This window comes from Spermophilus citellus, assembly GCF_964194105.1.
Source record: "Spermophilus citellus genome assembly, chromosome: 11".
In the NCBI taxonomy this organism is placed as follows: Eukaryota; Metazoa; Chordata; class Mammalia; order Rodentia; family Sciuridae; genus Spermophilus; species Spermophilus citellus.
This window is the reverse complement of record NC_138192.1, coordinates 110,332,621-110,348,739: the sequence shown is the minus strand read 5'-3', so window position 1 is coordinate 110,348,739 and position 16,119 is coordinate 110,332,621. Positions and strand designations below refer to the sequence as shown.

At 35.9% G+C, this 16,119-nt stretch overlaps 1 protein-coding gene across 3 annotated transcripts in view; it reads right to left on the bottom strand.

Moving 5' to 3' along the window:
* Window positions 1-1,152: 1,152 nt before the first annotated feature.
* UNC80 (unc-80 homolog, NALCN channel complex subunit) overlaps window positions 1,153-16,119 on the bottom strand; it is a gene marked incomplete at its 5' end in the record, with an annotated part of 198,761 nt that continues 183,794 nt past the window's right edge. For all 3 annotated transcript variants that reach the window (XM_081262112.1, XM_081262114.1, XM_081262113.1), the window contains 5 exons: window positions 1,153-5,077; window positions 6,266-6,462; window positions 7,079-7,190; window positions 8,109-8,190; window positions 15,072-15,128. In XM_081262112.1, the coding sequence (XP_081118238.1) occupies window positions 4,814-5,077; window positions 6,266-6,462; window positions 7,079-7,190; window positions 8,109-8,190; window positions 15,072-15,128 (712 nt within the window). In that variant the 3' untranslated portion in view covers window positions 1,153-4,813. The remainder of the gene's footprint in view (window positions 5,078-6,265; window positions 6,463-7,078; window positions 7,191-8,108; window positions 8,191-15,071; window positions 15,129-16,119) is intronic.

Below are 16,119 nucleotides of genomic sequence, written 5' to 3'. Positions count from 1 at the left end.
CCGGAAGCAGTGCCCTGCGGGAAGGAAGTCCCGCCTCCAGCCCAGGGGCGGGGTCGGGGGCATAGGGGCGGGGCCTCCTGGGAGTCCTTTTTCTTTCTCCCTCTCTTGACGCTCTTACCTTTCGCGGTACTCAGGAGTTTCTTGAGCTTCCTCCACTTTTCTTTTTCTATATTTTATTCTCCTCGGCTCTTGACCTTACTTCTCATTTTGTTTCTCCATTATTTGCTTATGCGTTCCTTTCCTCCGCAGCTCCTGTGTTTGCCCTTTAAAAACAATAACCACCTTTCCCCTGTGCTTTCTCATTCCTAGAACTTTTCTCACAAGTGGAGCAATTCTGGCTGTGCCAGGCTTTAGCAGGGTTACCCGGCAAGTCACCTCTCCCTGCCTTGGGTTTCTCATCTGTAAAGACAGTACGCAGTGTTTAGAATTGTTGTGAGGATTAAATGAACAAGGCCAGGTGATGAGCCCAGCATGATGTCTGGTGCCCAGTACAAAATGATGTTATCATTAGTATCCACCTTTCCTGTCCCTCGCCCACCTTTGTTATTGTTGTTGTTGTTTTTCCCTCTCAGTAATACTCATTGACATAAGTGACACATTTGGTTACTGTTCAGACACAATACAGAAATGAATAAGTGTCCTGCTGCCAAATGTGTGAAGATCCTGGGTCCTCAAAAGAGATGGAATTAAAACCACGTGGGGGAAAATGGATTTAGCAAGAGCAATTCTAGGGAGTAAGGAGAGAGCACTTCGTAATTTGTATTAAAGATATAACTGATGTGTTAACTGGGCCCCCATGGTTTTTATGGATTGTCAGAGGATAATCAGGTCTATAACACCCCCACTGGGATATCTACCAGTCATTCCAGCAGGTCATAATCTGGGCAGTGAAGGCAAATTGGGGTACCTGACTCCAATGCTCTGGTTCTGCTTTGTTTGAAAGGATGGAAAGCTGGGGTAGAATAAAGCTGGAAGGGGTGGGGAAAGTGCCTAATTGGAAAGTAACCTCAGGCCAGACTGGAGGTTAAAGAGGGACAGCAAGACATTAACAAAGGCATACCCAGGGATCCAAAATGAACATTTTCCTGAATGAGCAAACGTTTTCTTCCTTATGGTGAGAAATAAAACTCAGGCATATTAAATGCTCTTAGATTTCTTTTTATTATATGTGCATATTCAAACACAGAAGTCAATATCTTTCATAAATATCTTTCATAAACATTTCAGTATTTATTCATATGCATTTTTCCATGCTCTTTGGTCATTCAATATTCACAACAGATTTCATAGTCATCTGAGGGAAGTTGGCTGTGTAGTCAATCCTTTGTTTTTACCTATAAAATGGCTAATAAAGGACTTTCATCCTGTGGTCACAGTGACAATTAAAAAATATTATGGAGGTACATAGATCTGTAATCCTAAATGATCCTAAAACAATATAAGTAAAATTGTCTTAAGCTTTTCCAAACACATCCTGCCCTTGTTTTTATTCTCCTGAGTGTCAAATCAAAGTTTGCTTTTGAAATGCTGCAGTTGAGACCCACTAAAGTAAATGAGGAAGTGGGGCATTTTACTCACTGCAAGACTCAAGGCCATGGAATTGGAAGTGTGAGGTCACAGGGCAACAGTATGACTTGATGTGATAGCAGCAATTCCAGAGACTGTGCTCTATTAAAGTGTATAACTTGAGGAAGGATATTTAATTCATATTTTGGATTGCCATTCTATTCATTTTTGGCCCTTTCTTTCCTATAGTTCTCTACCTATGCTCTATTTTCTCAAAAACTCTCAGAGCTGGGCAGCAGAGTGGAGAAAGTTCTTTCTTAAAGGAACAGATGCTAAAGAAGAGGAGATGTCATTCTGTCTAAGGTATTCTTGGAGGCTTGAAGTAGCAAACCAGCTACTCCCAATCTGTGCAACATACCCTAATCAGATCACCAATACTGCAGTCTCTACCCCCAGCAACACCATGTGCCCATTCATGCCTTTGACACTGTAGTTCTTAGTGTCTTGGGACATGCACCCAAGAACTAATTTCCTTTTCTGAAAAATCAAATAATTTATCTAATAGAATTATAGAAAGCAGCAAATACTGAAAAATGAAAGTAAAATGATTACTATAGAAAATTCAGTATCCAGGATTTGAACCAGTTAAATTGAATCTGCATATTATGTATCTATACCCACTGTTATGGATATACATGTTTATTCCAGGGTCTCTCAAATCTTATTTTCGGAGTAAGCAACCTTTTTGTTGTGTCCAAGTTTTTATACATGGGAAGTGGGTGCCTATATTTTTTTTTCCTCTGAATAAGACAAATATCAGTAAGTATCATAGCTTAAGAAATGATCTATTATTACCATACTGTATTTATCATATGTAATAATTAACTTTTAGTCAAGTAGTCAATAATATTTTGAACAATACAAAAGATTGTCAATTACCTTGAACTTTTTTCTTACCTTCCCCGACTGTTGTTTTTAAAAAATAGTTATTCCTTCAAACTCCAGGTGACAGTATTCCTGAGAATACTTCTCATGAGGGTCTTATGCACATACATATAGATACTTTAGCCATTACACTTAAACATTCAACACATTACATTAAACACATTTAAGGACACCTCCAATGGAACAGACGTACACATCGTCAAAAACCTCAGTAGTCCCAGTATGAAAACATTCCCACTCTGTAAGCCCCTGTTTCCCAGAATGGGAGGGTTTTTTCTTTCTTTTTTTTGCAAGGTATGACATGATTTAGCTTATTGAAAAAGTTTCTAACAGAATTCCATACACTTGAGTGAAAGAGTTGGACTAAAAGGCAGAAAGACCAGCAAAATCATGTTCAAAACAGCTCAATACATTTAAAATATATATATATGTAAATAAATAAAGATATTTAGGATGACTCCTTACTTTTTAAATATTTGATATACATAGAGAATTTGAGTCAAAAGTCAAGAAACTGGAACAAAGCACACACATATAGAAAGACTCACATAGCCCAGACAATTGTAATTACCAAACATAAGGCCTCTAATGCTAATTGAGCAGCATGATTTTTAGCAGGTAAAATATATCAGAATCAGAAAATCACTTATATGTCTACTTTTGCACTTGAGAATTAATTCAGCATTTTGTGTAAATAATGTGAAAATGTTATAAAACATAAAAGAGGCCATTTACCTCCTTGATTTTTCTGAATTTTGAGATTTTAAATTTATTCTTTTATCATTAACTCACAGATAGCTTTCATTCTCCTAATAAATGGGACCATAACCCCAAATTATATTTGAAACTGTAAATTATGATATAAACAGTGCCTATTTAATAAGCAAGTCTAACAGAAAAATAATTTTTCTTTATGACTAAGGTGGGTTTAGTAGGTTTCCTCTTTATATACATATACATTTCACAGTCAACAAAGTCAACATTTACGTATATAGAATGTATTTTAAATCTCAGTGTAATAAAAGTTTATGTTAAACTTTTACTTCAGGACTAGAAAATACACACACTCACCCAATCATACCAATTTAGGTATGCATATGGATTTTTATATGTGCAGTAGTTACGTAACAATTTTATAATGTAGACTGTTAAAATTACAAAAATCTATTTTGTATTCTTTGATGCCCAGCCCTTTAATAATCCACTAGATATTGGCCTCAAAGCTTTCCAAATTTCATACTTATCTTAAAGTAATTGAACTTCAAGTTAAAAGCCTAATTGTAAAATGTACAAGCTGAGTGTACAAGCTCAGTGTCTATGAAGAAATGGCTAACTTTATATATTTTTCCTCATAAACATAGATGTCCCAAGGATCATAAGAGTATTTTTACTATTGAAAAAAAAGTTATTTTACTGAACCAATTCTAACAACACTAACTTTAATGTATGAAAATATGCCCTGAAGGGCAGGCACAGGATACCACAGGGATGCCATAGGGGAAAGTAATCACATTTCCCAATAAATCCTAATCTTGGCATGGGTGTAGACAGGGCTAGAAGTGGGAATACTACCTCTTTTGATCTATTATATTTACATGTAGATTTTAGAATTATATAGCTGTTTATATTCTTAATTCAGAATGATAACTGATAATTTCCAAGTATTCTCTAATGTGATTATGAAATGGAATCATCTTATGGCATCAGCATTCTGATTTAAATGTGCACTGAAAATGACAGTTGAAAAATAAATTTTGAAAAGTCCACAGCTCTAAAAATAGTATTTTTTTCTTCTTCTAAATGGCGACATTGTTGACCAAAACAAAAATGGCTGCAGGCTTATTTGTTATTTATTCACCCCAAACTAATATTCTCTATATTGATTATTATCATGTAAATCACTACTTGTATAGCCACCTGATTTAATATTTTTGAAGCTATAAAAATAAACATTTGCGTGAGATGTATAATGGGAGCAACCTCAAAAAATTGCATTCTTTTCTTAGAATATATTATTTGTTAATATTCCTGTGAAAGCAGTGCTCTAATAGTATAGACTTTTAACTGCTCAAGGCTTCTTGAATCACAAAGTACAGTGAAATGGCTGTTTCCCCTTATTCTTCCCTGGTTTTTCTGGTCTTTACACAACTAAATCCTTTTAGCCTTTGATTTTCAAGATGTTTATGAAACCTACATAACTAGGTATATTAGCAGCAAAATCTACTCAGATTTGTGCTGCTCATTGGATGTAAAGTGCTGTTTTATAATTAATCTTTTTAATTAAAAGCAAAAGTATTCAACTTTCAGCAGAGTGATCCTCTCCCTGTCTTCTCTATACCTTCAATACTAACAAGATACAGAACTAAACATGAGACTCATCTAGGACTACATCTGTCTCCCCCAGCTCAGGAGTAAAAGTGAACTGGCTAGACAACAGGGGATTCTCCATGCCATTTTCCTCGCTGATGTGAAGCACAGTGTCTCCATGCTGTAGGAGGCTGGATGTCTCAAGGCCTGTGAAGTCATCAGGGTCTGAAAGCTGAGGAGAGAGGGGGCTGTGTGCTGCAGCACCTTGTGCTTCTGTGTCCTCCTTCTTTTCTCCTTCTTCAGTGGGGAGGGGTTCACTCTATGATCAAAAGGATCATAACATTGTGAACAAATAGGATGGATGTCAGAGAAGAATATCAAAATATGTCGTGCAGCTATAACTGGACAAGGAATCAGAAGGCTAGTCCTGGTTCTAGCCTTTGTTACTGGTAAGATCTTACATAGACCCCTTTAGCTTTCTAAGCTTCAGTTTTCTAACCTGTAAAATGAGCAGAATTTTTTGTCCTGCTTACCTTATTGACAGTGAAGATCAAATGAGATAATAAGTGTTAAAATATTTTTATATACCTATACAAAGGTATATAGTAACATTGCCCCTTAGTTTTCTTTAAATACCACATGAGAAGAATGTGATTCCTATAGGAATTTACTTGTAAAAATCAAAAGAAGAAAAAAAATGTCAAAATAAGAAAAATATCAAAATAATGAAGAGGAAGATCAAAAAAAAGTTCCTTTCATCTTACAGGAAACAGAAGGCTCTCAATGTAAAGTCTTCATCTAAATTATTAATTTTATTTATTTTTTCATTGACTATCCTTCAACTAGGTATCATACACCTGTTTTCAATGGTTATTTCAATTGCAAAATATTTTCTTTAGGTTTTTGTAATTAAGATTACAAAGACTTCTCTTGGTCTTTTATAGTTTGGATATGAGGTATCCCCCCAAATCTCCTGTGTTTATGTGGGAATGTTTGGAGGTGAAATGATTAGGTTGTAAGACATATAACCTAATTAGCCCATCCTATTGTGAATAGACTGAGTGGTAACGATAGGTAGGTGGGGCATAGCTGCAGCAGGTGGTCACTTGAGGTGTGCCCTGGAAGGGTTCATCTTCCCTGCAGCCCCATCCCCTCCCTGGCTGTCATCAGGGGAACAGCTTCTCTGCTGCAATGTTCTGCTTTATCTTGGGCCCAAAGCAATGTACTCTGCTGACTATGGACTGAGACCTGTGATACTGTGAGCCAAGATAAACTTTTCTTCCTCTAAGTTGTTCTTGCCAGATCTTTTGGTCATGATGACACAAAACTAAGTAGATATATTCCTAGCTATATACTTTACATAGATTTTCTATTTCATGATGGCAATACCATGTTTGGATAAAATGTTACAGACCCAGATATATATGGAATAAATTTGCTTATCCAAATGGTTCCTAGAAATAAGAATGTAGTGAGCAGTCCTTGCCTATTTCTTCAATGTCCTCACCTTGGGAGATAAGCTGTGGAGATCCGCAACAACTATGGCCGGGGAAGACGTGAGGACTGGTTTGTCCAATCCTTCTGGTTTCCTGCACAGGGCTGGGCTGCAGCCCTGTGGTTGACCTATGGCAGGAAGCGTGTCTGTCGGGGCAGCGGTTGGCTCTGGCTGAGACTCAATGAAGGTAACAGATCGTTTCTGATCCACTGTAAGTCAGAGGTGAGTTAGTAAATAGGGGAGAAATTGGTGGTTGATGCTTAGTAACTGGCATTAGCCAGTGTCTCCTGGATTTTCTTAATGAAGACATTGCTGGGTTATTAATAAATGAAGGCATATTTGATTGTTTTGTATGCTTTGACTTCAACTTATTACAAACAGTAGGAATTGGTTAGGAAAATCATTTTTAAATAAATGGCCTAAAACGAGATTTGCAAGGAGCATTAGTAAACTTGATTGGCCCCTCATAACAACTGTCAAAGGACTTAAAAGTCCCAGAATATTATTCTTCATAGCTTTGTCTTCAGTAAGACAAATAATAATCCCAATTCCTGGCTCAAGTAGAAAAAAAAAACACCCTTTTTACTCAAATTTCAGAATATCAATGGTTTGGCTAGGACTCTTCCATTTCCTTAGGTTCATGGGGGTAGAATCAGGGTTAGGAAAGAATAAAAGGCATTAAATTTTTCTGGAGAATTTCTTCCCTTATCCTAACACCTCCCCACTGGCGTTTATCTGCATCTGCTCCATTTCTGCAGGCCTTTTCATCTCACTTGCATGACATCATTTCAATGGCACAGGCAGAAGGGACCCAGGAGGCCTCACCAGATGGCTTCGTCTTAGGTTGAATACTCCTGCGAGTGGTTGACAGCCGAGCCCCATGTCTGTTTTTGGGTTCAGTCTGAGTCTTCTGCCGTGACAGTAGGGGACGTCTTAGCTAAAGAGAACAGGCAGAATAAAACTGGCAAAGGAGTCCAGCTGCCTGCAGGGAAAGCCGCGCTCAGAGGATTCTGACTATAGCTTGTACTTTTATTTTCATGTTCCCCTGGACTCCTGTTCTTACATTTATAGCTGATAAAATTCTTTCTGCATATTTAACTGTAACTGTTTTCTTCTGGTATCCCTTTTAACCAATTCATTTCACAATTATTATTCCTTTAATGTTCCTAAGAATATTAATTGACATAATTTAAAATTGTAATTTTGAGAATTTCAATGGATATACAATGAACAATTATTACTTACTAACCAATCTTTATTCATCTAAAAGGTATAGTTGAACATATGCTAACTTTCAAGGAGGAGGTTCATTAAAAAAAAAAAAAAACTCAGATGCTGGCAAAATATCTTGTACCTGAATCAGTCAATTCTGGGAAGTTCCCTTTGAAGAAACAGTGCAGCTTCATTTCTATTTTTATTTAGAAAGTGATGTAAAATAACCCTACCTAAGGACATTTGTAAAGGTGATCTTTACTTCAATTTTGGTTTTAAATTAAATCATGAATCTTGAAATGAAAAAAGATTTTTTTCATCTTTGTTTCTCTGCAGAAACTGGCCTTAAATATTAAATCAACAGATCTTTCACTCTAAGTGAGATTGATTGTAAAGAAGATTTCTGGGTAGAGAACAAGCCCACTTAACTTTTCTAAGTAATCTTCTTTGTAAATAAGGAGATTCAGATCCGAAACAAAAGCTCAAAACTGTCTAAACACTTACCATGTTTTAAAGTTGCTCTGTACTGCTTATTTGATGTAAAGAGAAGGCAAAATATAATCTTAATATACATAGGCACTAAAATTCAAACAAAGCCTCCATTTCACAGGATGGTTCTTTTATTCTTTCAGGGTCTACTTACCTGCCTCAAACCCCTCTTCCTCCCCAGTGGCTGCTGAATGAGAAGGTTCTGCTGGCCAGGTTCACTCTGCACACTTGCCACCCTGTCAAGCATCAATAGTGTTAGTGTACCCTAGAGAGAAGGCAGAAGACCATCCTCTGGTGGGTGTTAGCCAAAACCACTTTTATGGAACAGTCACTTCAAAGATACCATTATCTTTGAAGGATGTTTGGGAAAGAGTCCCTGGGATGGGGGTTTTAAAGGTTTGGGTGGGAGGACAAGGCCTTGTAGCCCCAAGCTGCCAAAATTGAGATTCTGTTTTCAATCACTGATTCTATATCTGTCATTCAGCAAAATACTGGTTCAATCACACCCCTGGTTTGGAACCACCAAAAGGTTTATGATGTCGTATTCTAATCTCAATTTTTTTCCAAGGGGAAGGGAAAAGGTGGTGACAGACACACACAAACAACTCTATCAGATGGATGGGAACACCTTTTTAAAAATTCCAATTTAAATGAAAATAAGATGGACAAATATCAAACACATCAGACACAGAATCCATTTGGGTGAAGGGGCACATTCAACACATGTTTGCAGCCTGAAGTCTCTGTGACTACTGAGTAAATGAGTAGTCACATGGGTAGAAATTTCAATGTTTTAAAAAATGATTTTAGATTTAAAAGGCTGGCAAAGTAATTAAGCTGTCATTACAACTCAGAAGCTTTAATATTGAGTAGCTGCACTCAAATATACTGTGCAGTTTATAAAAGCAACAACCTGCTCCCCCCAAATTTACTGTGTATGTGTGTTCTTTCATAAGCAAAAAAAATGACTACTGGCAGTAGTTGCTATTTTAGTGTTTAGTGAAACTGAAAATATTAATATGGCCCATGGTTCTTTTTCATTCTGCATGCAAGTATCATAGGTATTTATAATGGGGGAGTGGTAAAAAAAGAAATACACTGTGCCCCAGACAACACTGTAATTCTGTGGATGATGCCAATGTGATTATTTGGTTAATGGGTAATTAATTTCTGCTTTGCCTTTGCAAAAGGAGAGTCATCTACAGATATTTTTTAGAGTAAATATATTCCACAGAGGAACCCAGAGTCAGCAACTGTCCAGAAAAAAAAGAAAGGTTCTGTCTATTTATTTCCATTTCTTAAAAAAAAAAAACAAAACACCAAGCTACTCAAATACCTAGTTGCAGTTTTAAGAAGAGAAACTGGTGGCAAGATGGGAAATCAGATATGTTTCCCTGTTGTATAACAACTGGGTAATTATCACATAGTTGACACAGTCACTCTGTCATTTTTAAAAAGTTTTAACTCATATTTTCACTAGAAGAAAATTGCTGATTTCCAAAAAGGATTTGTCAATGTTTTTATGGAATAAGAATATAATCACACCATTTAGAGTACACAACACAAACTTCTAAAACAAGTACCAAAAACAAGTGTTTTAAAACTTTTTTGTTCTCCTAAATATCAAGTTCAAAAGATCTATGTACATTATCATCATATATGTATCTGTATACACACATCTACATATACATATATGACCTTATAGCATGTATAAACTTTCTGTGAAGATGAAAAACTATCCCAGTGGACCAGTGTAATAAATTCTGATAATCCAGACTATGTTGCTGGCATGACTGAAATGACATCTCCTTATGATTATACATTATAACGTGTCTATTAAATTGAAAAGAGTAATTATCTATATGCACAAAAGTAGAATCAAGTTTCTCCCAATACCAAGCAAAGCTTCCATTGGAATGGATTCTTCATTGACATCTAAATGTTACCTCAGTTCCCTTGGCCATAAAGGGAGGCTGATACTTACCAACTACCTCCCATTAAGGTAGAGAAAAGAAGTTAGTTGATGTCAAATGGTTTGATCATGAAAAGAGATGTATATAGCATGCTTTCTTGTTTTACATTTGATGTTTGTAATGAGTTTATTGCTTCTAGAACACTACAAGGAAATTGGTAATACAATGTTTTGAAAATAGTTGGGCAGAGAAAATGAATTTGAGGCAGTCCACTTGTCTCATTTTTATTCAGTAATCTGAGATTGTGAGGAAAAAAATGGTGTAAGAAAAGAAAAATATGCGTTACTCAGGGAGTGTTAAATGTCAAAACATAATGGTAATTTCATGATGATTATTCTAAGGGAGGATCACAAGCACCAAAATCTTCTCTGTGGATAGAGAGGTTTATATCTAAGAAATGTATCAAGTTTAGCTTTAATAATTAGCTGTTCTAGGTAAATAATAAAGCATTTCATAATGGAATATATATATCAAAGATGAAATTTTAGAACCTGCCCCTGAAAATACATCCTAGCTGATAAATTTATGCTCCCTAGAAATATGATGCTAACATGTTTATATCTGGAACAAAAATGGGTGACTTAACTGTGAACAGTTAGGAGTCATTCATAATAAAGAGCCAAGAAATCCTGTTAAAAATGTAGTTTATGCAAAACACATTACTTTTTTGTAGTCTATATCAAACTGGAGTCACATATAAAAATTAGTTGCTCTCTGTATTATGTAATATTTCAGTTACCTGTAGGATTTGTGATGTATGACTATAAGATGTGTAATACTAAATCGAACCAACAAAAGAACAAGGTGTTTGCACTAAGAACCTTATACCCCATTTTCTTTTCAGTTTTTTCAAGCAGTTCCATCATAGTCCTCACATACTACAACTGTAATAATAAAATTTATTTTTCTCTTCAAGGAAGTACTATATTTTATTGGACGGTCTCAACGTTTTAAATATTATACTCTAATAGGCCATTGGGTCCTTATGAATAACTACAGTATCTATTTCATGTATCATAGTCATGAAAAGTTGAGATTACACCAAGATTTTTCAAAGTAGTGGGAGAAGTACTAAAAATTCTTATCTCATACAGAAAACTGATTTCTTGACATTTTTAATCTTGAGAATGAGAAATGGATGATTTCCATTTGTCTTGGCCAAATATGGTGAAACAAAAAGCAGAAGAAAACTTTCTAAACTGAAGTTAACATCTTATAATATGTTTAGAAGTAGATCATCCCTTGTTATTTTTGATTAGCTAAAACGTATCACCTCAGCAAGTCATATAATGGTGTAGATTTTAAAGAAGTAAATGCATTTGGGACTCAGCAGAACTAGGTGGTTCAAATTGTCAGCAAAAAACAAAACTTCTCATTCAAAATACAAGGAAGTAATTTACAAATAAAGAAAATTTATATACTATTAGGAAAACAATTCTAACACAAATAACTTCTTTTCCCCCATTTAAACATGATGGCCTGGGTTGTAGTATGTAAACATATATGTATACATAAGTTGGTTTCTTAAAATAAGGAATAGGCAAACAAGGGGACATTCAGTAAGGCAATAAAAATTCATCTCACTTGACTCAAATTGCAAAAAATGATAAAAGATGGAAGTATATTTCATTAGAAAAAAAACTTAAGTAGAAGCACTGAATGAGAACAGCACATGAAAAAATGAATGAGTATTTTTATTGCTTCTATCTGTGCCTTTGTCTTTAGTTTTAATAAGGTTATAGATGTCTGGAGGTTGAACATGAGACACACAGCATAGCCATTTACCCTGGGTGACTGCCTTGTGATGGCAATTCATAAATCCAGCACTGAAGGAGCCATAAGGCATTTTTAAAGAACAGGGAAAGAAACAGTAGACCAAATCCTACTTTGGATCGAACCAACAAAAGACCAAGGTGTTTGCAATAAGAACCAATAAAAATTATTGTTTAAAATTTTCTTAGCCTCCACAACATCCAGGAAAATATATTTTAAGTGCCACAGATTTTAGAAATTAGAGGCTGGAATAGAAAGGGGGGAAAATCTGGATTTTAAATATCTTATAAAAGAACCAATTCAGCAATGGCAAAGAACACATCTGTGTGTTACAACACACATTTTCTTAGCCATTAATTCTCAGCTACATAAAAAGTTGAAATATTTATTGTACTTTAAGAGGACTTGCCAAGGTTTTATGCTGTGAAAATGTAGATGACCATGAGATGGATTCTACTAGATAGGTTATCTTTATTTCACCTACACCATAGTCTTGTTCAAACTGAAGCCACATGCTTATTTTTCACTGTGATTAAAATTATCCTGACAAAATCAAATAACATAAAAATTTCTCTTTAAAATTAGATTTTTGCCTTTCTATATATCTCTTATCCTAAAAAGAAAATATGACCATGGTGTGTGTGTGTGTGTGTGTGTGTGTGTGTGTGTGTGTGTGTTTGGAGTGGGGGAGGGAGAGAACATCTATACTGAGTTTCTACACCTCTAAGAGCAACGCCCTCCAGAGAAGAATATTTTTTCCATGGAATATTGATTGCTTCAGTTTATGAATTTCCAAAGGAAATAATTTTTTATTCAAAGCACAGTGTTCCTAACAGGCTATTTCTTGGGATGAAGTTTTAAAGATAAACATGTTAACATAATTTAAAAAAATCTTAAATCTTCAATAGGTGTGCAAAATTGCTTATTAATTTCCACCTATTCATCCAGTTTTCTTGGTCTCTTCCTCATTTAGCCCACTCAGTTCAACTTGCCCATTTGCCTAAAACAAGTGTTCTTTCACAGGCCAATTCTCATGAAAATTTAATCAAAATGTTATTGGGGGTGAGGTGGGAAGAACAGGATTTATTATTTTTCCTTAGGCACAATTCCTGATGTTTCCTTGGGCCAGATTTTCCTTAGGAGTACTCTGAGTGTATTTTAGGTCCTGAGTACCAGAGTATGTGCTAACTGTAATTTACATGGTTAGTGCCTTACTTGAGGATTTTAAAACTATGGAGTAATAAAGCAGTCTCATGCCAAAAAATAAGAAAGTCTGGAAACCAAATATAAAAAGTATACTATTTTATAAACCCACCTCTTAGTAAATACCAAAAAGTTCCTCTCCTCCAAAGAGAACTTGGTGACATGATGGAGTTCAAGAGATACATTGCAGTATATGGCAAAGGTGGATGTGCTAACTGGTGGTGGAATGCCTCTGTGTTAATAGTATTATTTCAGAATCCAAAGTGAATGCCTCATCTTCCCATTTCTTAATGACAACAGCTGGGTCTAGGTGACTGACACCCAGAACTACAATACAACCATTATCAGAGCAACAGATAAACAACAGTTGATCTAAGACAGCCATCAAAATCCTGACCACCTTGACTAATTCAGCTATAGATAAAATTTATAGCTTTAGCTCCAAACCAGTTTCACCTAGCACAAACTTTGAGTTAATTCCCATTAACACTGGACCCAGGGCAGCCTGAATTGGTTTAGATAACTTCAGTCATTTGAACCTTGAGCCATCCAGAGAAGGCCAAATCATTTGGACAATTCATAAAAATAAACTCAGTCCCCTGCCTCCTCTCACTAACTCTAGACTGGTACTTATACTCAGCAAAAGGAGAATTTGGCCTAATTAGAAAAGTCTAGCCAAATGGAAGTCCAATTTAATACTTTCTACTCTCAGTAGGCCACTGAAATTATCTTCTAATCAAGTTTCTTTTGTCCAACATGCAATTTTAAGCATTAAGCAAAAGCGTTCTTTGAAAGCAATGGTTACACTGCTAGACTTGGTTCAGATGCTTCAGACACTGTAAACAATTAAGGAAAACTCTCTTAAGGATTGTTTTGTTTCTCAACTTCTTCTTTGTCCCCACAACTCTTGCTAATGGAATTAAGTTTGCACTCTGCAGCACTTCCACGTTTACCACCAATAAGAGACTGATCTATTAAGGCAGGGGCTCGCAAACACAAATGAATGTCATGAATCATGGATCCAGTTAATAATAATAATTAAAAAAAGACCCAATGATGGACTAAATTTCCCATTTTCAATTGCAAAAGAAAATGTGAAATCCAAACAAGGTGCAAGGAAAACAAAAGACAACCTTTCACAGGAATGGCCTCTCAACATTTCCTCATCTTTGTGATAAAGCAATAAACACGGGTATATTGTGCTCACTACATAATGTTTTACCTTGAGATGGAACAAAGACACTCTAAGGATGAACAAGAAGCATTACCCCTAATGAGGATTAGTTGAGAGGTGTAAATTAACAGCACAAGATTAGGAATGTTTGACGTGGTTTATCTGAGTGTTAAAGGTGCAGTCCCCTTCTCTGAGCTTTAAATGAATAGTTGAGATATATCATTTGCATGAGACTTCTCTTACCAGAAAATGTTTTGTGTCTGATATTTCATGGCAAGTTTAAAGTAATCTTTGTGCTAGAACAGACATTTTTTCATATGTGTAGTTTAAAGAAGCTACTATTTTAAATAGCTTGCCAAATAGCATTCATCAAAGAGAAGGAATTATATAAATTGTAGTAACATGATTATTCTTCTGATAGCATGGTTGTTTTCTTACCATCCATGGTATCAGCTAAAAGACCTGGCTCAATTTAATACAAGGACTTCTAGATGATGGGAAGTTGTATTAAAAGGCCTCTGAAAAGCAATTGTTAATTAATCTCAGTGTGAAAAGGAATGATTAGATGGGACAAATTTAACATTTGGCATTATCAAACTTTCTGTTTATGGGGTGGTGGTGCTGGGGATTGAACCCAGGGCCTCACATGTGCTAAGCACATATTCTACCACTGTACTACTGAGCTACACCTCTATCCCCTGACATATCAAACTTTTTAGACATTAAGGGGAGAAGCCCCATAGAAAATTCTGTAGATTTTTTTTTTTTTTTGGTAAGATTTTTTAGGCCATTCATGATTCAACTCTGAAGCTGAAAATGATGGAGGGTTTGCTACACCTTTGACTTCCAGGCTCGAGTGTTCATGAACAACAAAGGGCAAGGAATGGAAATAGGTATCAAGACTGGGAGAGAGGAGACAGAGAGACAGAGTTGACAGGGAACAGCTAGTTTCCCAGCACAGACACCAATAGACAGGTAGGCGTTAACACTGTACCTAGAGAGGCTGCCCTCAGCGGCCAGGCCCTGGGAGTCATCGAGGACATTAGGTTCACTGCAGGAGGGGTAGGGAGATGAAGCATTTAGGGAAAGAAAGTGCAAAAAGAAGAATAAAGAAAACAAAAAGAAAAAAGAAAGAGAAAAAGGCATGCAATTTTCTGTTTCCAGGAACCAAAAATAAATTTAACAGAACAAGGAAGGAAAAGGAGACAGTCAACCATTTCACCTTGTGCTGGGTTTGTCAAGACATAGGACTCAAGGCAATGGGGAAGGAAGGACTTTGGATGGATAGGACTCTCAGAGGAGTGGTCTGTTTATTGGTCAAGAGTTAAAATGAGCTCCAAACGGACAAATGAGCTCTGAAACGCATTGGAGAATGAATCTGTAGAAGATGATACTATTATTTCTTTGGTAACCATTTGGTTAGGTGGTTATTATTTTTAACCTATCTCAAGTACTTAGTGCTTTATTGACCGGGACCCTGCTTCTTGTGCAATCTATGATGAAACCACTTACCATAACTTGCCACAACCAAACTCTTGGAACCAATGCCATTAAGGAAAGCAAAGAACGATGTCAATTTTCCCTGCTGAGTTTTGCATTAAAAATATAAGTAAATGAATGGAAGGACGATATTTTGGAAAATTCACATTTACCTCCTTACTCTCCATCCTCTAATGACTGAATTGTAAATGCTAAAAGAAGAAACCTGTCAGGTTGGTGGAAAAATAATTAGTTTATTGATTTATTTGGATGTAGATAGACTGAGATTTGTGAAAAGAAAATGTGTTATACTTTGGTTTTCCTTTGTGCATCGCATTGAGCCATGAGGCACTCAAAACATACTTATGGAATTGGGTGGAATTAAACCATTTAGGAAACTGAAGTAGCCCCAAAGAATTGAGGTTTACTTGATTGTTAAAATAGTCTCTGTCCCCAGGAAGAGGCTAATTTTCTCTAATGTGCAGAGACAGTATTACCTTCACTAGTCTTCTGAAATATGATTCAAGTCCAAATGGATTAACTATTTTATCTTTTCTGAAGTT